Source organism: Mobula birostris, chromosome 5 (genome assembly GCF_030028105.1).
Source record: "Mobula birostris isolate sMobBir1 chromosome 5, sMobBir1.hap1, whole genome shotgun sequence".
Lineage (NCBI taxonomy): Eukaryota > Metazoa > Chordata > Chondrichthyes > Myliobatiformes > Myliobatidae > Mobula > Mobula birostris.
In genome coordinates, this window is record NC_092374.1 from 64,180,821 (window position 1) to 64,205,931 (window position 25,111).

Consider the following 25,111-nt stretch of genomic DNA (forward strand, 5'->3'; position numbering starts at 1 on the left):
ATGGAGATAGGTTGAGTGAGTCAGGGCTTTTCTTTCTGGAGCAAAGGAGGATGAATGTACACAAAGATAAGGGACATAGATTGGGTGGATAGCCAAAGACTTTTTCCCAGGGCAGAAATGACTAATGCGAGAGAGAAGAAAGTATAGGGGTGGATCTCAGAGGTAAGTTCTTTATTACAGACTGAGTGGCGAGTGCGTGGAATGCCGTGCCAGGGGTGGTGGTGGAAGTAGATCCATTAGAGGGATTTAACTAGGCACATGAGTCATATAAAAACAGAAGGCTGTGTAGGAGCCCTCATACCGATGCCCAAGGAGAACATGATAACCTCCCTCATTGACTATCGTCTGGAGCACTGACATCCACTGTAATGAAGTGCTTTGAGAGTCTGGTTGTGAACCATATCAACTCCTGCCTGAGGAGTGACCTGGATCTGCTCCAATTTACGTAAGTCAAGGGATAGAGTTTAAGAGTCGCGATGTAATGATGCAGCTCTATAAAACTCTGGTTAGGCCACACTTGGAGTACTTTGTCCAGTTCTGGTCGCCTCACTATAGGAAGGATGTGGAAGCATTGGAAAGGGTACAGAGGAGATTTACCAGGATGCTGCCTGGTTTAGAGAGTATGCATTATGATCAGAGGTGACGGGAGCTAAGGCTTTACTCTTTGGAGAGAAGGAGGGTGAGAGGAGACATGATAGAGGTGTACAAGATAATAAGAGGAATAGATAGAGTGCATAGCCAGCGCCTCTTCCCCAGGGAACCACTGCTCAATACAAGAGGACATCGCTTTAAGGTAAGGAGTGGGAAGTTCAAGGGGGATATTAGAGGAAGGTTTTTTACTCAGAGAGTGGTTGGTGCATGGAATGCACTGCCTGAGTCAGTGGTGGAGGCAGATGCACTAGTGAAGTTTAAGAGAGTACTAGGCAGGTATATGGAGGAATTTAAGGTGGGGGTTATATGGGAGGCAGGGTCTGAGGGTCGGCACAACATTGTGGGCCGAAGGGCCTGTACTGTGCTGTACTATTCTATGTTCTATGTCCTACCATTATAACAGGTCAACACAAATGCCATTTTATTTGCTCTCCACTCAGCCCTGGAACATTGGGACAGTGAAGATGCATACATCAGGATGCTTTTCATTGTCTAAGCTTAGCAGTCAACACTATCTGCTCCTCAAAACTAATCAATAAGCTCCAAGACCTAGGTCTTGATACCTCCTTGTGCAATTGGATCCTCTATTTCCTCAGTTGCAGACCCGAGTCATTTCGGATTGGCAACAACATCTCCCCTTCAATCTCCATCAGCACAGGTGCACCACAAGACTGTGTGCTTAGCCCCCTGCTCTACTCGCTTTATACTTCTGACTGTGAAACTAAGCACAGCTGCAATGTCGTATTTAATTTTGCTGATGACTCCACTGTTGTTGGTCGAATCAAATGTGGTGACAAAGCAGCTTTAGAAGGGAGATTGAAATTCTGGTCGAATGGTGCCAACAATGTGACCAAAACCAAAGAGCTGATAATTGACTACAGGCACAAAAAAAGCATAGAACTATAGAACATTACAGCACAGAAGACAGGCCATTCGGCCCTTCTAGTCTGTGCCGAAACTTTATTCCGCTAGTCTCATTGACTTGCACCCAGTCCATAACCCTCCAGACCTCTCTCATCCATGCATCTATCCAATTTATTCTTAAAACTTAAGAATGAGCCCACATCTACCACGTCAGATGGCAGCTCGTTCCACACTCCCACCACTCCGTGAATGAAGAAGTTCCCCCTAATGTTCCCCCTAAACCTTTTCCCTTTCACCCTAAAGCCATGTTCTCTCGTATTTATCTCTCCTAATCTAAGTGGAAAGAGCCTATTCACATTTACTCTGTCTATAGCCCTCATAATTTTGTAAACCTCTATCAAATCTCCCCTCATTCTTCTACGCTCCAAGGAAAAAAGTCCTAACCTGTTCAATCTTTCCCTGTAGCTCAACTCCTGAAGACCCGGCAACATCCTAATAAATCTTCTCTGCACTCTTTCAATCTTACTGATATCCTTCCTATAGTTAGGTGACCAGAACTGCAGACAATACTCCAAATTTGGCCTCACCAATGTCTTATACAGCCTCACCATAACATCCCAACTCCTATACTCAATACTTCGATTTATGAATGCCAGGATGCCAAAAGCCTTCTTTACAACCCTGTCTACCTGTGACGCCACTTTCAGGGAATTATGTATCTGAACTCCCAGATCCCTTTGTTCTTTCACAATCCTCAGTGCCCTACCATTTACTGTGTTTGTCCTACCTTGATTTATCCTTCCAAAACGCAACACCTCACACTTGTCTGCATTAAATTCCATCTGTCATTTTCTGGCCCATTTTTCCAGTTGGTCCAGATCCCTCTGCAAGCTTTGAAAGCCTTCCTCGCTGTCCACAATGCTTCCAATCTCAGTGTCATCAGCAAACTTGCTGATCCAATTTACCACATTATCATCTAGATCATTGATATAGACAACAAACAACAATGGTCCCAGCACAGATCCCTGAGGCACACCACTAATCACATGCCTCCAGTCTGATAAGCAATCAACCACTACCACTCTCTGTCTTCTCCCACACAGCCAATTTCGAATCCAGTTTACAACCTCTCCATGGATACCTAGTGTCTGAACTTTCTGAACTAACCTCCCATGTGGGACCTTGTCAAAGGCCTTACTAAAGTCCATGTAGACAACATCCACAGCCTTTCCTTCATCTACTTTCTTGGTAACCTCCTCAAAAAGCTCTACAAGATTCGTTAAACACAATCTACCGCGCACAAAGCCATGCTGACTATCCTTAATCAGCCCTTGACTGTCCAAATACTTGTATATCCAATCTCTCAGAACACCTTGCAATAATTTACCTACTACTGATGTCAGGCTCACCGGCCTGTAATTACCTGGTTTACTTTTGGAGCCTTTTTTAAACAACGGAACAACATGAGCTAACCTCCAATCCTCCAGCAGCGCACCCGTGGCTAAGGACATTTTAAATATTTCTGCCAGGGCCCCTGCAATTTCTACACTAGTCTCTCTCAAGGTCCGAGGAAATATCATGTCAGGCCCGGGAGATTTATCTACCTTTATTCGCTATAGGGCAGCAAGCACCTCCTCCTCTTTAATCTCTATATGTTCCATGACACTACTGCTTGTTTCCCTTCCCTTCATATAGGCTATGCCAGTTTCCAGAGTAAATAATGATGTAAGAAAACTGTTTAAGATCTCTCCCATCTCGTGAGGCTCCACACACAAATGACCACTCTGATCTTCTAGGGGACCAATTTTGTCCCTTACTATCCTTTTACTCTTAATATATTTGTAGAAAGCTTTCGGGTTTACCTTCACATTATCTGCCAGAGCAACCTCGTGTCTTCCTTTTGCCTTCCTGATTTCCTTCTTTAGTATTTTCTTATATTTTCTATACTCTTCAAGTACCTCATTTGTTCGTTGTTGCCTATACCTGCTATACACCTCAAGCAACACACACAAAATGCTGGTGAACGCAGCAGGCCAGGCAGCATCTATAGGAAGAGGTACAGTCGACGTTTCTGGCCAAGACCCTTTGTCAGGACTAACTGAAAGAAGAGATAGTAAGAAATTTGAAAGTAGGAGGGGGAGGGGGAGATCCAAAATGATAGGAGAAGACAGGAGGGGGAGGGATGGAGCTAAGAGCTGGAAAGTTGATTGGCAAAAGGGATACAAGGCTGGAGAAGGGAGAGGATCATGGGACAAGAGGCCTACGGAGAAAGAAAGGGGGAGGGGAGCACCAGAGGAAGATGGAGAGCAGACAAGGAGTTATAGTGAGAGGGACAGAGGGAGAAAAAAGAGAAGGAGAAAAAAGGGGGGGGGGGATAAATAAATAAATAAATTGGGGGGTCGGGTGTGAAGGGGAGGAGGGGCATTAGCGGAAGTTAGAGAAGTCAATGTTCATGCTATCAGGTTGGAGGCTACCCAGTCAGAATATAAGGCGTTGTTCCTCCAACCTGAGTGTGGCTTCACCTTGACAGTAGAGGAGGCCGTGGAGAGACATATTAAGAATGGGAATGGGATGTGGAATTAAAATGTGTGGCCACTGGGAGATCCTGCTTTCTCTGGCGGACAGAGCATAGGTGTTCAGCGAAATGGTCTCCCAGCCTGCGTCGAGTCTCGCCAATATATAGGAGGCCGCACTGGGAGCACCGGACACAGTATATCACCCCAGCCAACTCACAGGTGAAGTGTTGCCTCACCTGGAAGGACTGTCTGGGGCCCTGATGGTGGTAAGGGAGGAAGTGTAAGGGCATGTGTAGCACTTGTTCCGCTTACACAGATAAGTACCGAGAGGGAGATTGGTGGGAAGGGATGGGGGGGACGAATGGACAAGGGAGTCGCGTAGGGAGCGATCCCCGCCGAGAGCAGAAAATGGTGGGGAGGGAAAGATGTGCTTGGTGCTGGGATCCCATTGGAGGTGGTGGAAGTTATGGAGAATTATATGTTGGACCTGGAGGCTGATGGGGTGGTAGGTGAGGACAAAGGGGAGGACATTCTCATTCTGATATGTCTATCCACGGCCTCCTCTACTGTCAAGATGAAGCCACACTCAGGTTGAAGGAACAACACCTTATATTTCGTCTGGGTAGACTCCAACCTGATGGCATGAACATTGACTTCTCTAACTTCCATTAATGCCCCTCCTCCCCTTCTTAACCCATCCTTTATTTATTTATTTATTCCCCCCCTTTTTTTTTTCTCTCTCTCTCTCTCATTTTCCTCCCTCTGTTCCTCTCACAATAACTCCTTGCCTGCTCTCCATCTTCCTCTGGTGCTCCCCTCCTCCTTTCTTTCTTCCTAGGCCTCCCGTCCCATGATCCTCTCCCTTCTCCAGTCTTGTATCCTATTTGCCAATCAACTTTCCAGCTCTTAGCTCCATCCCTCCCCCTCCTGTCTTCTCCTATCATTTTGGATCTCCCCCTCCCCCTCCCACTTTCAAATCTCTTACTAGTTCTTCTTTCAGTTAGTCCTGATGAAGGGTCTCGTTCATCCCTCCCCCACTATCACGTCTGAAACAACGGAACCCTGGAACATTAAACTACCAGTCCTGCCCCTCCTGCAACCAAGTCTCACTAATAGCAATAATGTCGTAATCCCACGTGCCAATCCAGCCCTAAATTCATCTGCCTTACCTACAATACTCCTTGCATTGAAATAGATGCACCTGAGAACATTTCTATCACGTACAAGCCTTTGATTTCTGTCTATATATGCAGTCCTCGCATGACCTTTATCCTCCTCCACCTCACTATCTGCTCTAACATTCTGGTTCCCCTCTCCTTGCAAATCTAGTTTCAACCCTCCGGAGCAGCACTAGCAAACCTACCCACAAGGATGTTAGTCTCCCTCCAGTTCGGGTGCAACCCGTCCCGTCGGAACAGGTCCCACCTTCCCTAGAACAAGACCCAATTGTCCAGAAACATGAAGCCCTCCCTCCTGCACCATCTCCTTAGCCACATATTTAGCTGCATTATCTTCCTACTTCCAGCTCATGTGGCACGGGTAGCAATCCTGATATTGCAACCCTAGAGGTCCTGTCCTTCAAGTTTGCACCTAACTCCCTAAACTTTCTTTGCAGGACCTCCTCCTCCTTCCTATCCATGACATTGGTCCCTACATAGACCACAACATCTGGCTGCTCACCCTCCCTCTTGAGAATACTGAGAACTCGATCCGAGATATCGCAGACCCTTCCCACTTACTGCATACGGAGCACTCGACTGCCTTAACTGCTACCTCCATTACCTACTCCTAAATTAACTAAATTAACTGAAGGAGCTTCCCCGTCCTTACTTCACTGGGAGCAAGCTCATCCTCAGCCTCTGCTCGCCGAAGCCTCAAAGCTCCACTCCTACCCTAAGCCACTCACAGACTGGCCGCTCCTCTTCAGTTACCCCTCCTTTTATTTGTCCCTGCCAATTATCTCGAGTACTCACTCCCTCTAACCAACACTCAGCTTAACCCTTCAGCTGCCCTCCATGCTGCTTTTAAAGCACACTCTCCTCAGCTGCTTCCCAGCACTCAGCACCGGGATTCAAGAGCCTGTCTTCATTCAGGGATCGGAGGTGAAGAGAGTCAGTAACTTTGGAACTCCTTTGTGTTATCATTTCGGAGGATCTGCTCTGGGACCAGCACTTAAGTGCCATTGCAAAGAAGGCACAGCAGTGCCTCTACTGTCTTAAAAGTTTGCACAGATTCAGTATGTTATGTAAAACCTTGACAAACTTATATAGATGTACAGTATATCCTGACTGCTTGCATCACGGCCTGGCATGAAAACACCAGTGCCCAGGAATGAAATAGCCTTCAAAAAGTAGTGAATACAACCCATTCCAAAGGACTCTCCACCATTGAGCACATCTACAAGGAGTGTTGACAGAAAAAGCAGTGTCCACCATCAAGGACCTCACTGTCCAACCATGGTCCCTTCTCATCACTGCCTTTGAGAAGGAGCTACAAGAGCCTTAGGTCCAGTCTGGCACCTCCAGATTCAGGAACTGTTATCACCATTCAACTACCAGGCTCCTGAACCAGCGTGGTTTACTCACCTCGACACTGAACTGATCCTACAACCTATGACTCACTTTCAAGGATTTGACAACTCATATTCTTAGAATTTATATGATTGCTTCTTTGTTTATTTATTTATTACTTGTTTTTTTGTGTCAGCACGGTTTGTCTTCTTTTGCATATTGTTTGCTTGTCAAACTTTATAGTTTTTCTTGACTCTGTTGTATTTCTTTGTTCTACTATGAACACCTGCAAGAAGATTAATCTCAGGGTAGCATATGGTGACATCTATGTACTTTAATAATAAATTACCTTGAACTTTGAGGGAAGGGTTAGATTGATCGTAGAGGAGGTTAAACGGTCGCCATAGGGGCCTACCCTGTGCTGTACTAACTGTTCTGTGTTCTATGTACACATCCGGCCAAATATCAAACCATTCTGCTACAAGCCTGGACCAGTATCTTATGCTCTGAAGGTTACAGTGAAGAAGAATCGGGCAAGTCAAACAAAATAGTGTGTGGCTGGGAACTACAGAGTGTAAATAGTTGATATGAATTGTCAACTTTACATATCAAGAGGCAAGCCTGTGCAGCTTTGAAAGCTTTATAAAGTAACCCTCAATCAAGGGCCAATGAACATTGCATTTACCCAACTCACAGAATCTGAGTGCTGAATTTACAGGAAACAAATTTGAATGTCTCAGCGAATGCACAATAAATAGGGGCAATGTAGTTGTCAACATCCACCTGGGTCTTAATACATAAACCAAGCTGTCATCTAACTCATTACGGGCCACCATGAAAAGGATAATAAATGTTATTCAACACTGTTTACGTTTACGATTAGTAGGGAAGGAAAATCTTCACTGTGTCCTTCTAATGGAAGAAGTACTTTATTTGGGGTTGATGATGGATGCAAATAGTGTAGTCTTTGTTAAGGAGGAGGTCAAGCTTTGAGAATTTGCGAATATTGTCGAACTTCCACCTTTCTTAGCTATGGTTCAAAATTGTACCATGTTTGGAATTGAATTGACTTTATTACTTACATCCTTCAAATACATGAGGAGTAAAAATCTTTTCATTACGTCTCCATTCAAGTGTGCAATGTGCAATTATAGCAATTTATAATAAATGGTATGTACAACAGGATAGTCAATGTAACATATAAATGCAGTTGTGTCAGCATGAATTAATCAGTCTGATGGCCTGGTGGAAGAAGCTGTCCCGGAGCCTGTTGGTCCTGGCCTTTATGCTGTGGTACCATTTCCCGGATGATAACAGCTGGAACAGTTTGTGGTTGGGGTGACTCGGGTCTCCAATGATCCTTCAGGCCCCTTTTACACACCTATCTTTGTAAATGTCTTGAATCATGGGAAGTTCACAACTACAGATGCGCTGGGCTGTTCACACCACGCTCTGCAGAATCCTGCAATTGAAAGAAGTTCAGTTCCCATATCAGGCAGTGATGCAGCCAGTCAGGATGCTCTCAGTCATGCCCCTATAGAAAGTTCTTAGAATTTGGGGGCCATACTAAACTTCTTCAACAGTCTGAGGCGGAAGAGTTGTGCCTTTTTCACCATGCAGTCAGTACGTACAGACCATGTGAAATCCTGAGTGGTGTTTATGCCGAGAAACTTAAAGCTGTTCACCCTCTCAACCCAGATCCATTGGTGTCCATAGGGGTTACCCTGTCTCCATTCCTCCTGTATTCCACAACCAGCTCCTCTATTTTTGAGAAATTGAGAGAGAGGTTGTTTTCTTGATACCACTGTGTCAGGGTGATGAATTTCTCTCTGTAGGCTGCCTCATTATTATTTGAGATTAGGCCAACCAATCAGCAAATTTAATTAGCAGATTGGAGCTGTGTGTGGCAATACAGTCATGGATATACAGGGAATAAAGGAGGGGGCTTAGAACATAGCCCTGAGGGGCACCTGTGTTGAGGGTCAGAGGGGCAGAGGTGAGGGAGCCCACTCTTAGCACCTGCCGGCGATCTGACAGGAAGTCCAGGATCCAGCCACACAAGGCAGGTGAAGGCCAAAGTCTCTGAGCTTCTTGTCGAGCCTGAAGTGAATTATGGTGTTGAATGCTGAACTGTAGTCCAAGAACAGCATTCTCACATAAGCATCCCTCTTCTCCAGATGTGTAAGGACGGTGTGTAGATCTGTGGCTATGGCATCGTCTGTCGATTGGTTGTGTCGGTAGGCAAATCGTAGGGGGTCCAGTTTGGACGGTAACAAGCTGCAGATGTAGTCCTTGACCAGCCCCTCAAAGCATTTGCTTATTTTTGAAGTGAGTGTGACAGGACGCCAGTCATTCAGACATGTTACCTTGGTCTTTTTTGGTGCAGAAACAATGATGGATATTTTGAAGCAGGAGGGCACGCTACACTGGGAAAGGGAGAAATTAAAAATGTCTGTAAACACACCTCCCAATTGTGCGGCGCATATCTTGAGTACCCGCCCTGGGATGCCGTCCGGTCCCGCAGCTTTGCGACTGTCTGCCCATTGGAAACGCCTGCGTACTTTGGCCTCAGATATGACCAAGCTGCCAGTCGCATCATCTGCAGGCTTCCTCAGGGGCTTAGTATTAGCCACGTCGAATCGAGCGTAAAAAAAGATTTAGCTTGTCTAGGAGAGAGGCATCGATGTTGGATACTCCACTGCATTTAGCTTTGAAGTCTGCAGCGATGTGCAGACCTTGCCATAAGGTGAAAAGTTGAACCTGAATCTTGTCTCTGTATTGTTGCTGGAAGGGTACAGTAGAAGACATTCAACCTCTGCAGGCTTCTCCTCGGTAGCAAACTACCCCTGCTATATAACACCACTCATGCATTGAAACTCTGATATGATACAAAAATTGGGGGTGTTGTGGATAGTCTAGAGGGTTGTCAGAGGTTATAGTGCGACATTGATAGGATGCGGAACTGGGCTGAGAAGTGACAGATGGATTTCAACCCAGATACTGTAAATGTGAAGTGGTTCATTTGGTAGGTCAAATTTAAAGACAGAATATAATATCAATGGAAAGACTCTTGACAGTGTGGAGGATCAGCGAGATCTTGGGGTCCATGTCCATAGACACTCAAAGCTGCTGTGCAGGTTGACAGTGTTATTAAGAAAGCGTATGGTGTGATGGCCTTCATCAACCATGGGACTGAGTTCAAGAGCCATGAGGTAATGTTGCAGTTATATAAGACCTTAGTTAAACCCCACTTGGAGTACTGTGTTCAGTTCTGGTCACCTCACTACAGGAAGGATGTGGATACTATAGACAGAGTACAGAGGAGATTTACAAGGATGTTGCCTGGATTGAAGAGCATGCCTTATGAGAATAGGTTGAGTGAACTTGGCCTTTTCTCCTTGGAGCAACGGAGGATGAGAGGTGACCTGATAGAGGTGTATAAGATGATGAGAGGCATTGGTTGTGTGGATAGTCAGAGGCTTTTTTCCCAGGGCTGAAATGGCTAACATGAGGGGGCACAGTTTTAAGGTGCTTGGAAGTAGGTACAAGGGGGATGTCAGAGGTAAGTTTTTCACACAGAAAGTGCTGGGTGCATGGAATGTACTACCAGCGAAGGTGGTAGAAGCAGATACAATAGAGTCTTTTAAGAGACTCTTAGATATGTACATGGAGTTTAGAAAAATAGAGGGCTATGCAGTAGGGAAATTCTAGGCAGCTTGTACAGTAGGTTACATGGTCGGCACAACGTTGTGGGCCAAAGGGCCTGTAATGTGCTGTAGAGTTCTATGTTTCTGTGCTACCTCTAGTTATGGATTAGGTGTCGTGATAAGCTAAATCACAGACGGTACCAAGAAAAGACCATTGTCCTTACATCATGCACTGTAACAATCTGCAAGATGAGCTGCCTTCAGATGGAAGAAATACTTGAATATACACTCAGTGGCCACTTTATTAGCTACACCTGCTCACTATTCCAAATATCTTATCAGCCAATCACATGGCAGCAACTAAATGCATAAAAGAATGCAGACATGGTGAAGATGTTGACCATGGTGGATTTAAAATATGGACAAAAACGTTGAACTCGAATGGGTCAAGGACAGAGGGATGGAGTTGTCCATTTTGTGAAACTGTCATTCCCACCACCCCACCCCGTCACTCTATTTTGTGGACTCTGAAGTGATCATTGCTCTGGGTTAACCTACTCAGAGCAATTGAATATGAACACAAGGAGCTTCAGATAATGACCTGTTAAACCTGAGACCATTCTCATGCAAGTAGCTATTTATTATGTAAAGTGACAGGCCTACCAGAGGAGCATACTAAAATCTCGTTAGACTCTGCCTATGTCCACGCTAGACCGGATAAATCCGTCACCGAAGCTTTTTCTCTTCGTTTTGATCCTCCGTCCACACTGAAACTGCATTTTCCTCCGCCAAAAAAAGAGCTTCTCTAAAACACTCTCCAGAGTGTTTAAATCTGAAAACGCCGGTTGGCCTTTGTAGTGTGTATGGAGTAACCAGCTAATTTTAAAAACGTTGTCATGACGTGCCGGAACAAATGGTGGTGGCAGCGCGGCATTTCATTGTTTACTTGAACGCAACCTTCAACACCACAACAATATCTGACAATAGATATATAACAACCTAATGTAACATCGTACGGAAATACAAGATAACACTGATGCAGACATGTTTTATACATTTAACAAGGCACTTTATTTGTCATGGTCCCTTCTGGCAATCCCCCACCTTACTATTTACCTCAGGAATTGGGCTTCAATCCCCTCGTTTAATTTCCAATCATTCCCAGGTTCCACTAACTACACACACCTGCTTTCCATCAGAAAATGCAGGATAAAGACCCTGTGGTCACAACAAGGAGCTGCTAGTTCGTTGGTTGACTCTGGTATGAGTAACCTTGTTTCATGGTTCTTAGGACTGTTAGTTCTAAGCCGAGTATTGCTCCTGGATTCTCTCCAAACCCAAGACTTTGGGTAAAGACTCTCCTGGAAACCGATTCCATGCCCGACTCTGCCCTCGCGCCCGTGTTCTGCACTTGAGTTTGTCCACCGCCATGCTTGTGTAACAGTATTAATGTATTACTTGTGCAAACATTCAATAGATGCAATTGTCACTTTTGCCCAGTAATTTGTTTTATTGCACATGTTAAATACAGCAAAATAATACCCAAAGACATAGCAAAAGTAAAGGTAAACAAATGAGGTAACAGCAAATTTCACTTTTGCCCAGTAACAAGCCTTATTGCATTTAATTGTAGCTGTCGTCCCTTTCATCGGTGAAGAGACTATGGCTGTAGGAAACGTTTCTGGACAAATGTGCACCAAGTCATTTGTTTGGCAATTTCCTTTTAAGTTTTTCTAGTTTGCAACTGGACAAATGCACACCAAGTATACCGTTTTCTCTTCACTTGTTTTCTGTGTGACCTGCGCATACCCAGTAGGAGGAGATTCGCCCAAATATCCATTCTAATGTGGACGGAGGTATTTTGAAAAACGCCTGCTGTGGACGCCTATCATTTTTACGTGAAACCGGCGTTTTCAAAATTATCTAGTCTAGTGTGGATGTAGCCTCAGTGTCTGGTTGGCCTAGATTGTCTGGTTTGAACCAGTCAGAGGTGCAAGGAACAAAGACATGAGGTTGGGGGGACAGAAAGCATATAACAATGTGGGTTGTAGCCCTGAACTAGAGCCAATAAAAAGCTGTTAAAGGTCAGTCAGGCGATGTATATCCAATGACAGTGGAATGCTACATTTGAATTGAAAAGAAATGAATGAAAAAGTGGACACTTCAAGTGTGCTATCAGTGATAACTCTTTTAAGAGACCCACCATTGCTAGGAAGAAACTCAAATGCCAGGGGCTGAGCAAAGAAAGGTCAATCATCTGGCCTATAGAGATCCCCTATTTCAGTTTATAAGTGGGAAAAATGGGCTGAATGAGTATTGATACAGAGGGAACAGTGGAATTCATGTTCTAAATTGTTAGCCTGGGGTCAACATAGTTACGTTGTTGTATGAACAGAGACATTAAAGTGCAAGCTTTAATTAACTAAAAGTTGTGAAATAAGTTTCCTAACCTTGTTCCATTGACAAAGAGGTTCACTTGTTGTTCAGACCAAACGTCAGAATTGGGAAAAAATATGATCTAAGTGACTTTGACCGTGGAATGTTTCTTGTACAAACATTCAATAGATGCAATTCTTCAGACAGGATGGTTTGAATATTTCAGAAACTGATGATCTCTTGGGATTTTCACACAGAACTATCTCTGGAGTTTGCAGAGAATGATGTGAATAACAAAAAAAACAATCCAGTGAGCAGGAATTCTGTAGCCGAAAATGAATGAGAGAGTTTAGAGGAGAATGGCCAGACTGGATCAAGCTGACAGGAAGGCAACGGTAACTCAAATAACCACATATTACAGCAGTGGTGTGCAGAAGAATGCACAACATGTTGAACCTTGAAGTGGATGGGCTACAGCAGCAGAGGACCACGAATAGATGCTCAGTGGCCACTTTGTACAGAAGGCATCTAATAAAGTGACCACTGAGTGTAGGATCACAAGGGTCCCTCAGTTCCCAATAGGCAGACCATTCCTTCTGGTCGCTAAAGCACCAAACTTTTTGGCCATTCCTGGCCCCAGATCCCAGAACTTCCACAAGGTTGAAATCAAATTGGGCCGTCCACTTGTCCCAGTATGAGTATGAAGTTGGCCGAAGCATGATCAGGACTGCCTTACAAAACCTTCAATGCAAATAAAGGAAATGGGTCATATACCTTTCTGGCAAAAGAGGATGATTTTTGTGTAACATCGCGGGAGCTAATGAGACTCACATAAGGTTACAAAGGGTGGCACAGAGGCACACATAGTAGAGGTGTTACAGCATTAGCAACCTGGGTTCAGTCCTAATCTTCAGTGCTGTCACTTGGGTTTCCCCAGGTGCTTTGGTTTCCTCCCAAATCTAAAGGACATGTGCATTAATACACTAACTGTTGTTCCTTTCCACATCTTGTGGTGCATCGAGTGACAAACTTGCCATTTCTTTAGCACTTTTGTCTGTTTTTTATGAGGCCAAGTTGCTAGCTCAATGCTCAAGCCAGTGTGGATAGAAAGCGTGCAAGGAGCCAGCAGAATTCGAATCCAGGACCACTTGTCTCAAAGTCCGGCGTGGAGGCCACTGCACCACCGGCTGGCAGAATAGGTTAATCGGCTACTGGATACTGCATCCCCCAACTCTCATTCCTACAGTGAGTAGTGCAAAGTGGGTGAATTAATGGTAACATAGGAAGAATAGTGTAAATGGGAGGATGATTACTAGCATAGACTTTGTGGGCCGAAGAGAATGTTCCTGTGCTGTATGATTCTAAGGAGCTGGTGGTAGACCTGAGGAGAGCTAAGGTACCAGTGACCCCTGTTTCCATCCGGGGGTCAGTGTGGACATGGTGGAGGATTACAAATACCTGGGGATACGAATTGACAATAAACTGGACTGGTCAAAGAACACTGAAGCTGTCTACAAGAAGGGTCAGAGCCGTCTCTATTTCCTGAGGAGACTGAGGTCCTTTAACATCTGCCGGATGATGTTGAGGATGTTCTACGAGTCTGTGGTGGCCAGTGCGATCATGTTTGCTGTTGTGTGCTGGGGCAGCAGGCTGAGGGTGGCTGACACCAACTGAATCAACAAACTCATTCATAAGGCCAGTGATGTTGTGGGGATGGAACTGGACTCTCTCATGGTGGTGTCTGAAAAGAGGATGCTGTCTAAGTTGCATGCCATCTTGGTCAATGTCTCCCATCCACTACATAATGTACTGGGTAGGCACAGGAGTACATTCAGCCAGAGACTCATTCCACCGAGATGCAGCACTGAGCATCATAGGAAATCATTCCTGCCTGTGGCCATCAAACTTTACAACTCCTCCCTTGGAGGGTCAGACATCCTGAGCCAATAGGCTGGTCCTGGACTTATTTCATAATTTACTGGCATAATTTAGATATTACTATTGAACTATTTATAGTTCTATTATTATTTATTATTTATGGAGCAACTGTAACAAAAACCAATTTCCCCCAGGATCAATAAAGTATGACTATGACTATGACTATGACTATGACTAAAAGAAGTGTATGAGTATGCTTTAAGGGACAGGACTGACAGATGCAATAAGATGAGAATATAAAGCCTGCACATCTCAAATGTTACAAATAGTTTATATATTAGGGCTGTATTAGATGGTACTACAGTCAAGGTGACTACAAGGGCTTGTTACATACACCTGTTAGGATGCATTCTCCAGTTACCTTATAAGGTAACCGTAGCCTTCAGCCAGGAGCAGATGTCATCAGGTGGTTCCTAACCTTCACCGAGTGTTTCAACCCTTAACCATGACACTCTCCAGTTGGTGGGCCGGCAGTGGTGGCCAAATCACTGCCCGTCTGCTCCTGGCTTCCAGCTCCCCTCCTCTCACCTACTCCAAATCCAACAAGAGGCTCGTTCCGCCTCTTCCCCCACCCTACGAGCTGCTTGTTTTTCGCTCCTTTCTTCCAGGCCCAGATCTGACAACAACAGCCATGCTGATTTGGCTGGGAAACCTCTGCAGCCGATCTCCACAGGGAAAAACCATGCCTGCCATCCCTTGTTTTTACACTCCTGCAGTAAGGGCTGGTACTTCAAGGCCTTTCTCTCGTGGGCCTCTTCCCATCCCTCCTCCCACGGCACAGACAACTCAGCCAGAATTATTTTCTTGTCTTCTGTTGACGACAGTACAATCCCCAGGCATAGGGTTGTGTGCACCACATCCGGGAACTGCACCTCCTTCCCACATCAACCCTCATCTCCCAGGACCTGGCTGTTAGCAGCAGATTGGGCTTTGGTTGTTTGGTTACAAAAGGCCTGGGTCTCTCTTTGATGAAGGTGATGGCCTTCCTCAAATCTGTGCCAGCCGTCCTCTTCTTGCATCTCTCCCGCTCTAGTGTGTCAGTAAGAGCCGGAAGCACCTTATCATGGCGCCACCTATACCATCCTTGAGTTAGAGCTGTTTTACACCCGGACAGTATATGAGCCAGTGACCCCTTTTGACCACAGAGCTTACAGTTCGGGTCCTCTCTCATCCCCCATGTGTACAGATGTAATGGTGAAGGAAGGGAGTCATACACGGATCACAAGAGGAAGGAAATACGGAAGGGCTCCAGTCTCCATAACTCTGCCCATGAGATCTTGTGCTTAGGCAGATCCCATTTGGTCCAGGCACCCTGGGACCCTTGTTCCACTGCCTTTGAAATCAGCTTCTCTTCCTCACGGATCCGTACTTCGGGCACAAAGAACTACAAAGCAGAACAATGGAAACAAGTACTTTTTTTTGTAAGGGCTAGCTTCACAGTGTAAGTAACTGAACATGATGTCACTGCAGGGCACATTTGATCACTTGTATTGTGCATACTTGCAAGAATGAAAGCACATCAGAGGCTACTTTCTTGGAAATTAGAAGAGATTTTCCATGTCTCCAAGTGCTTTAACTAACTTTCAACTAACTGTTGAAAGTGACCTGACTTGATGCATCAAGGTCTGGTACAGCAATTCCAATGTACACAAATGCAAGAGGCTGCAAGAGTTGCGGATGCAGCCTAGTCCATCACAGCCACAGCCACAGCCATCCCCACCACCAAAATCATCTATCTATAGGAGGAGCTGACTTGTCTAACATCAAGAATCCTTTCCATCTGGGTCATGCTCTCTTCTCCGTCAACCAGGAGATACACAAGCCTCAAATCCACACCACCAGGTTCAGAAAAAACGACTTTCCTACAGCTATTAAGCTATTGAACTCACCAGCACATCACCAACCCTACCTCAGCAACGGAACCATACAGGCCAGCTCTTGCATTGACATGGATTTGTCTTCAGATGCATCTTTGTGTTTTATTTTTACTAATGTCTTGTTTTTGCAGTCTTTTTTTATTGAGTGGCATAATTTTACATGTAATTTATGTTCCATGAAAATGCCCGACGCAGGCCTCTCATGGTCTGAGTTGACGTTCCCTCCCTATGTTTGTTGTGTTTTCTATATGTAACGTTCCGTTATTTTGGCTCGTGTATGTCTAGAGGGAATCCCGCCCAGCACCTGCTTCAGCAGTCCCCTCAGGGTCAATCGTCGCCCGAATCAATCACAAACATCAATCATCAGCCAGCACACCCAGTAAATTTTAACACATACACTTTATAGATATTACTAATTCTAGGGCATTAATATACATTTGATACAGAGAGGAAAGTAATGAAAAAAAAAGGCGCCAACACTTATTCAAAGTCCAAGTTCTTCGCGCGCTACTGTTGGAGCTCAAGTTCGACGTCAGACGACCACCCGAATTCCGTCGACCCACGGCTCGGGACCACCCGAAGTGATCGACCGGAGCCTCTCCGCACGTCCGCCGTCCTCCTCGTCTCTCCTCCCGACTCCCCGCCAAAACTCAGTCCACAGTCATATCATACAGCATAGCATCCGAAAACAAAACGATACATAACCACCCATTGGCTAATAGCACCCTCTTATCACCCTCTAAACCACAATAAACTGCTAGCGCAAACTCTCTGCAACGTTAAAACACAACAAAGCCGCATTCCACAGATTAACATAACAAAAATCGCCATTTTAAGTGTAACAAAAGAAAGACCCCGTACATATACTAAGGGCCTGTGATGCTACTTCAAGCAAGCTTTTAATTGTGTTGTACCTCAAAGTAAACTTAACAGAGAAGTGGAATAAATCAGACACATCCTTTAAACTTTGTGTTTTTAATGCAGGTACTGTGTGTAATTTCACTAGGAACCCTTAAGGGTATTTCCACTATTTATCGTGCACACAGTACAAATAGCAATGTAACAATAAATAGAAATCAAGTCAAATTTATTGTCATGTAACTATATACGTGTACAGTATACCATCAAACGAGACAACATTTCTCCGGACCAGGGTGTAAAGCACATTGGTACACATCGCACACATATAACACACAATAACTTAGGAAAGTAAGAATTAAATCTACAAATAAGTTACGCATAAATAAAGTGCATAAATTAAATATTGTAGGGTACAGGACAAGATATCCATTGACACTTAAAATGCGATGCGGCAGGGTGTTCAGAAGCCTAACTGCCCGAGGGAAGAAGCTGTTTCTCATTCTGACCTTTATTATCTTTATGTATCGGAGTCTCCTGCCTGATGGTGGAAAGTCAGAGGATGCTGGATGGATGGGTGGGATCCTTAATAACACTAAGGGCCCTGCATATACAGATTCCTGATAAATGTCCCCGATGGATGGTAGGGAGACTCCTACCAGCTGTCCTCACAGTCCTTTGTAAGGTACTTCTGGTCCAGTGCTCCGCTGCTCCCATACCAGATTGCGATGCAGCTTGTCAAAACACTCTCAACAGTGCTATAGCATCTCCAACAATGAAGCTTGCTATCAGTACACAGGAGAGTCAATCTAAATGTCTGCAGTCAAGTCGGATTTGAATCCAGATTTTTCTGGCAATGCTATTTATTGAGCCACAGCTGGTATTCACTTTACTATACAAAAATGGCACAAGGCAATCTACAGAGGAAAGAAACTAAAAACAGACTCAGAGCCAAAGAGACAAGAGGAGCAACTGAAGGGGAAGGAGAGAAAGACAGAACCAAAAACTTCAAGACTTCCAGAGGTGAGACAGTAAAATGGAAATCCATCTGTGGCAAGTAAAGAGGGTTGAGACAAAAATGAAGACTTCAGGTGATGGGGGAGGACAGGGGATCTACATTGTTGGGCAAGTTACAAGAAAGATGGAGGGACAGGAATTTAAAACTAAGCTTGAGGGACAGGGTTTGGATATGAACAATAAAAATTTATTTGTCCTGACATTTATGGGGATTGGATGGAGGTTGAGCACAGAAGCAACAGAATAGTGACTTTAGAATTTATAACATATGGATGAGGGGCTCAGTGCAGAGTGGCTGAGATGAGGTGAAGGTGGGTAATGTTCTTTGTACTGGAGAAAGTAATCCAGTTTTGGTTGATTAGACATCAGAGATTGCAACCATCTTGAACCAGCTGAGCTGAGACTAGGAAATGGGGAGGAGTGAAAGGTGACCATTTGAAAGTTTGAAGTAAGGACTCGAGACAAAGTCTTAGGGATGGAGCTGAAAAAGGGGATGGAAATAATTAAAGAGAGAGGTGATGAATTAATGAAAATTACTACCAGCTAGAGAAACGATGAAGGAGTTAAAAAGAGTAGTGGAAGGTTCTAGATAGGAGTCTGAAAGGTTGTAAGGGGTTAAGAAAGTATGACGAAGGGATGAAGAGATAAAGAGTGGATGGCGAGCTCCACAGAAGTGGAAAGGAAGCACACCAGCATAGAGAGGTTGGATATGGGGAGATAAAGCTAGATATCAGTGGGAAGCATCCCTTAAGTGCTTTATGCTATGTAGCTCAACCACATCCTGTGGCGGTGAGCTTCAGTTTCTAATCACTTTCTAGGAAAAGAAATTTCTCCTGAATTTCTTTCTGAAAATATCAGTGACTTACTGATGTTTGTAGTTCACTGTCTGGTACTCACAGCCGCACCCTAACCACACAAATGGAACCACTTATTCTTTTTCTATCCTACCAACCCTTTCATAAATTTGAAAACCTTTACTGGGTATCCTTAGTGCACTTGGACCTTTGTGAATTTATGTAGAGCTTTTGTTTAAATATTGCATCATTTCTCGTTATCGAATGGATTCATTCTCTTCCATTCTCTGTTATTTTATTGGCAATGCTTGTCTTTTTTTTTGTTGACAATGAGCATTCCTGAGTCGTCCTGCATCACACAATGCACAAATATTGATCTGAAGATTCAGTGCAGAGTATTAATTCTCCAAAATCATCAATCTAACCATTACACTTTCAAAATAATAATGGGAGAATAATCTATGAATCAACTACATTTCACTGAGTAACTCTCTTACCTGTGGTCAGTAGTTAATGGCTTCCAGTTCCACTCCAGAGAGGAGCACAGCGATCGGATCTAACACACCTCTCCATCAATATACTGGGAAGTCCTCCCTGATGCCTCAGCCAATAACCATCCCTCAGCCTGCTGCTTTAGCACCGGTAAAACTCTGCCTTGAGTCCGGCTGCGAAAGGAGGCAGGTTGGGCAAGAGACTAGCAACCCCATTCATAAAAACCCAGAGCCGCAGAAATGTCAGCAGAAGATCCAAGACCCCATCCCCGGGAAAGGAAGGATCCTTGAATATGGACTACTGCTGGGGACAACTTGAAAGACTGGCCCAGGCCAGAGGACTCTGGTGAGCTGCTGTCGGCAGCGTATGCCCCAGCAGGGGTGATGGGCTTTAGTAAGTAAGTAATCTGCTGTGCACACATTGAATGCAGCTTTCTTTACAATAGTGACTACAGTTCACAACATTCCACATTAAGTGCAAACCCCTTCGGAAAGGTGGAAAGTACATGCCATTATTCATTTTTGTGCAAAACACTTTACTCGGTTGCTCAAAAAGCTAAATTCCTTTTCCTGGACACAGCCAAAAGTTCACCACGGATGTACAATATCTCTGCATTTCCATCCCATTTGCAGAGGGTCTGAGGACCCTTCCCTTGAACAGAGGCCAAACCAACACCCTCATTCACCTGCTGGAACAAAGCATAGTTGGAGCCATCCCATAGATTTTACACTAATTTGGAGAAGTTAGATTCGGTTAGTTTATTGTTATATACCCAAGGGTGCAATGAAATTTCTTGTTGGCATAGAACCTCTTAGAGTAAACAGTATACTTGATCATTATAAATACTAACAACAAATACGACCAGTACGAAACAACAGAATGGTTCAAAAGTTTAAAATGTTTTATAGGGGCAGACGAAGGGGTTACTGGTGTGTGCACTCACCGTGCAGATGCAGGAAGCCTGTGTAGAAGAAAACAGTGTAGAACACCAGGACGGCGTGGTTCCAGGTCCTGCTCCCACACTTGTTCCACTCTCTTCTCATTGCCGGCATACACACACACTGCACTGCGAGAACAGAATCCAACTGACCTTTCTATCCCTCACAGCGTCTTTTCCTGTCAATACCGGTCGCTCCCTCTCTTGTCTGGTTACCTTTGATAAGTGTGTTTTTCATAGATTAAGTGGCCGAGCGTCCCACTCTCTGCACACTCTGTCAGAGATCTCTCTGGTGACCCTTTATTGATATGGCTTCTGCATTTTTCCTTCCGGATCCTCAAAACTGCAATTTACCTCAATATCAACAAGAATGTAGTTTTACTTAAACAGTTACTCAAATCCATTATCTTAATTTATATGAGCATTTGAACCAATGAAATATAAACTTTACATTTTTGTGAATGAAAGTACTGTGCACAATAGTTCCATTACAGAACATTAATCCAAACAACAGGCCATTGATCCAGAAAAGCAAATTCGAATCCCGCAACGGAAGTTGAGGAATGTGAATTTGTGAAATAACTATATTTGCAATTGGAATGCAGTTTCAGTTATAAAACGCAAAGAGCTTTCTGCTTGGCCAAGTAATCCTAGACAGTATTATAACTTCATTAAAGAGAACATTGTACTGTTGAATGGGAATAAAAAGAAAATGGCAGAAATCTGACATAAAAAAACAGAAAATGCTGGAAAAGATCAGCAGGTCAGGCAACATCTGTAGTAGGACATACTCAATGGTTCAGTTAAGACCCTTGCTCAGAATCAGATCCGTTCTGATAAAGGGTTTTTGACAGGAAAGTCTGACACTGGGACTCAGAAGGGAAGTGAGGAGAAGAAGTGAGCAGTAGCTATTGGGGATTCATTGGTTAGGAGAACAGACAGGAGGTTCTGTGGACAAGAACAATATTCCCAGATGTTAAGCTGCCTCTCAGATGCCAGGTCAGGGACATCTTTGGATTCAGTCCACTGTTTTCTTAAGGGGGAAGGGGAGGGCCAGAGGCAGTGGTTTGCATCGGTATCAATGACGTAGGTAAGAAGGGTGACCAATTCCTGCAAAGTGAATTCAGTGAATTAGGTGCTAAGTTAAAGGAGAGGACCTAAGGAGTGAGAATCTCAGTATTGCCAACCATGCCATGTCCCAGTGAGGCTAGAAATAGGAAGATAGTACCGTTTAATAAGTGATTAAGGAGGTGATGCAGGAGGAAGGGCTTCAGATTTTTGTGGTTATTGGGCTCTCTTCTAGAGAAGATGGGACCTGTACAAATGGGACGTATTTCTGAACTAGAGGGGGCCAATATTCTTGCAAAAAAGTTTGCTACTGGGGGAGAGTTAGACTACAGTTGCAGGGAGATGGGAACCAGAGTGTCAGGCCAACTAGTGGAGTGGTAGAGTGGTTGTGGGGAAAATAGATGTTAAGCCTACAAACAAAGACAGGAATCAGAAATTTGAGCATGGTGGGACTAATGTTCTGAGTTGTGTCAATTTCAATGCAAGGAGTATTGTAGGTAAGGCACATGAGCTTAGAAACTGGATCAGCATGTAGAATTAGGATATTGTAGCCATGAGTGAGATTTGGTTGCAGGAGGGGCAGGACTGTCAGTTCAGTGTTCCGGGGTTCTGTTATTTTAGATCTGATAGAGTGGGACGGATGGTATTACGAGTCACAGCAGTGCTCAGATATGACAGACTGGAGAACTCGCCAGACCGAGGCTATATGGGTGAAACTGAGCAATAAGAAAAGAGTGACCTCTATAATGGGATTATACTATTTGAGATTTAGTGGAGCAAACTTGGAGAGAGGTAGTGGGCAATTGCAATAAAAGTAAGGTAGTAGTAGTAAGTGATTTAGCTCTGACTGGGTCACTCTACTGTATAAGGACTGGATGGAACAGAGTTTGTATTATAGAGGTCCCAACTAGAGAGCGCAGTACTGCATCTCCCAATCAGGAACTAGATAGGGTAGGTGACAGAAGTGTTTTTAGACCACTTTAGATCTATTGATAATAATTCCATTGGGTCCAATATAATTATGGAGAAGAACTGAACTAGTCCTTGGGTTGAGACTCTTTCTTTTTCAATATTTTTATTGATTTTGATTTCTATATATAGAAGAACACAGAGTTCAAGAGAATATATATTATAAAACAAAAGACAAAATATAATAATACCAAATGCAGTATATTGAATCACGTTAATGAACTCCTTACTCTATGTTCATATGGATTAGATTAGTCTGTATATCAGAATATAAACAATTTTATTAAGAAAGAAAAAGATCTACACCCACTACCAAGGCTGAAGCTGTTTGGGAAAAAAAGAAAAAAGAAACTTATTAGATAATAAAATATACTATTAACCAACTTCTGTACTTTAACAAGGAGTCAAAGATTATGAAAATAATTTTAAAACGGCCCCCACAAGTTTTGAAAATCTTGGTTAGATTCAGAGATTGAACAAAGAATCTTTTCTAAATTCAGGTATGCCATAACATCCCATAACCACTGAGCATGATGAGGCGGAACAGCATCCTTCCATTTAAACAAAAGCTCTCCTAGCCATAAGAGAGATAAAAGCCAGAATGTGCAAATCAGATGTCTTCAAAATGATATCTTCACTTCCAACAATACCAAATAGGGCAGTCAAAGGATTAGGCTTAAAATTTACTTTAAAGAGTACAGCAAAAGTTTGAAATATTTCCTTCCAATATTTTCCAAGACTTGGACAAGTCCAAAACATATGAATAAGTGAAGCTTCTCCATTGTTACACCTATCACAATAGGGAGATATATCTCTATAAAAACGAGATAATTTATCCTTGGTCATATAAGCCCTATGAACCACTTTAAATTGTAGGAGACTCTAAATTGGAGAAAGGACAATTTTGATGGCATCAGAAAGGATGTGGCAGGTGTGGACTGGGATATTTGGGATGGGATGTTTTCAGGCAAAGTTGTGCCTGGTAAGTCAGAGCCCTTCAAAAGTGAGATATTGAAAGCACAGAAGTTGTATATATCTGTTAGAATAAAACACAAGGATAACAGGTTTAGGGGGCCCTGGTTAAGATAAAAGAAGGAGGTGCATTGCAAGTATAGCCAGGGAGGAACAAGTGAGGTACTTGAGGAGTATAAGAAATGCAAGGAACACTTAAGGGAAAAACCAGGAGGGCTAAAAGAAGACATGATTTTGACCCAGACCCAAGCTCTGGGTTTTTACAGATATATTAAGAGAAAAAGGATAGAGGGGTCCAAAATTGGTCAGTGTGGTCATCTGTGCATAAAGCTGAAGGGTGGAGGGTGTGGAAGGGGATCTTGAATGGATTTTTTGCATCTCTGTTTACTCAGGAGATGGACGCCGAATCTGTAGAACTAATGCAAAACAGTAGTGAGATAATTGACTTTATCTGGATTACAGAAGAGGAGGTGTTTGCTGTTTTATGGCAAATTAGGGTGGATAAGACACCAGGGGTTGACAAGGTGTCCTTTTGGATATTGTGGGAGAATAGTGAAGAAATTGCAAGGGTCCTAGTGGGCCTTACCCACGAGTGAGGTGCCAGAGGACTGGAGGATTGGCAAATGTTCAATTGTGCAACAAGGGCTCTAAAAATAAATGTGTAAATTATTGGAAGATATTTAAAATGAAACGCCTTTTCACTGGTATCTCTGGAAATGCGGCTTCGTTAGCCCCTCGCTAACAGCCACTGGACTCCCTGACGAGGAAACCACCCTTCTCAGGCTCTGTACTCTTAGGGTGTATACAACTGTGGTTCCACCAAACCAGTGAGAGTGGGATATCTCGCTCACTCATACTCCACTTTGTGTCAATGCTGGGGGATTTGCTGCCCCTTGCAATTGCCTGTCGACAAGAAATAATAGATCGTACACAGCATATAAAGAAAATATATTTAAGAACATTAACTTAACCAAAGATTTATTAAAGAAAAGAAAGAAAAAAAAACAAGGGCCAATTATAACTGACAGTCAAACGTGCTCAGGTGGAGCTCAAATCTTCCAAAAGCCATTGTTTCCGATGTACTGGCTGCACCAATTCCTATTCACTGCTCCCCAGTAAAAGTTCCCCTCTTGGACTCCATCAGATTGTGCATTCCCGTCAGATTGAATCCTACAGCTGGTTCTCTCAGGCTCCTTCTCTCTCCATCTCCTGCTAAAAAAGACCTCGAACCACCTCAGCGTTCGTCACAAGAGCTGCTCCCCCAGCATTCTCCAGAACCATCTCCCAGTTCCACCCCCCTGATTGGATGACACACACATTCCTAAGCAGCCCTTATCTTTAACATTAACCCAATCACTGCCAGCAGAACACACTGCTCCTACAAAAAACCATTACATGAAATACCTGCAACATTAGCAGTAAAACCTGTACCAAGGTGTTACATAAGAGACAGGATATTTAAGTATTTGGATAGACAGGGCATGATTAGAAATAGTCCACATGGCTTTGTGAATGGTATGTCATGTCTAATCAAACTTAGTTTGTTTCAAGGAAGTTACCAGGAGAGTTGATGAAGGAAAGGCAATGGAGATTGTCTACGTGGACTTCAGCAACGCCTTTGACAA

The 25,111-nt window shown here is 43.8% G+C and overlaps 1 protein-coding gene across 7 annotated transcripts in view; it reads right to left on the reverse strand.

Moving 5' to 3' along the window:
• The window catches only part of susd1 (sushi domain containing 1), a 205,556-nt gene extending 184,966 nt beyond the window's left edge, over window positions 1-20,590 (reverse strand). For all 7 annotated transcript variants that reach the window (XR_011886010.1, XM_072258170.1, XM_072258166.1 and 4 more), the window contains exon 1: window positions 20,484-20,590. Coding sequence is in view for 6 of the 7 variants with exons in the window: in XM_072258170.1 (XP_072114271.1) it covers window positions 20,484-20,583 (100 nt within the window). In the remaining variant the exon portion in view is untranslated. The remainder of the gene's footprint in view (window positions 1-20,483) is intronic.
• Between the last annotated feature and the right edge of the window lie 4,521 nt (window positions 20,591-25,111).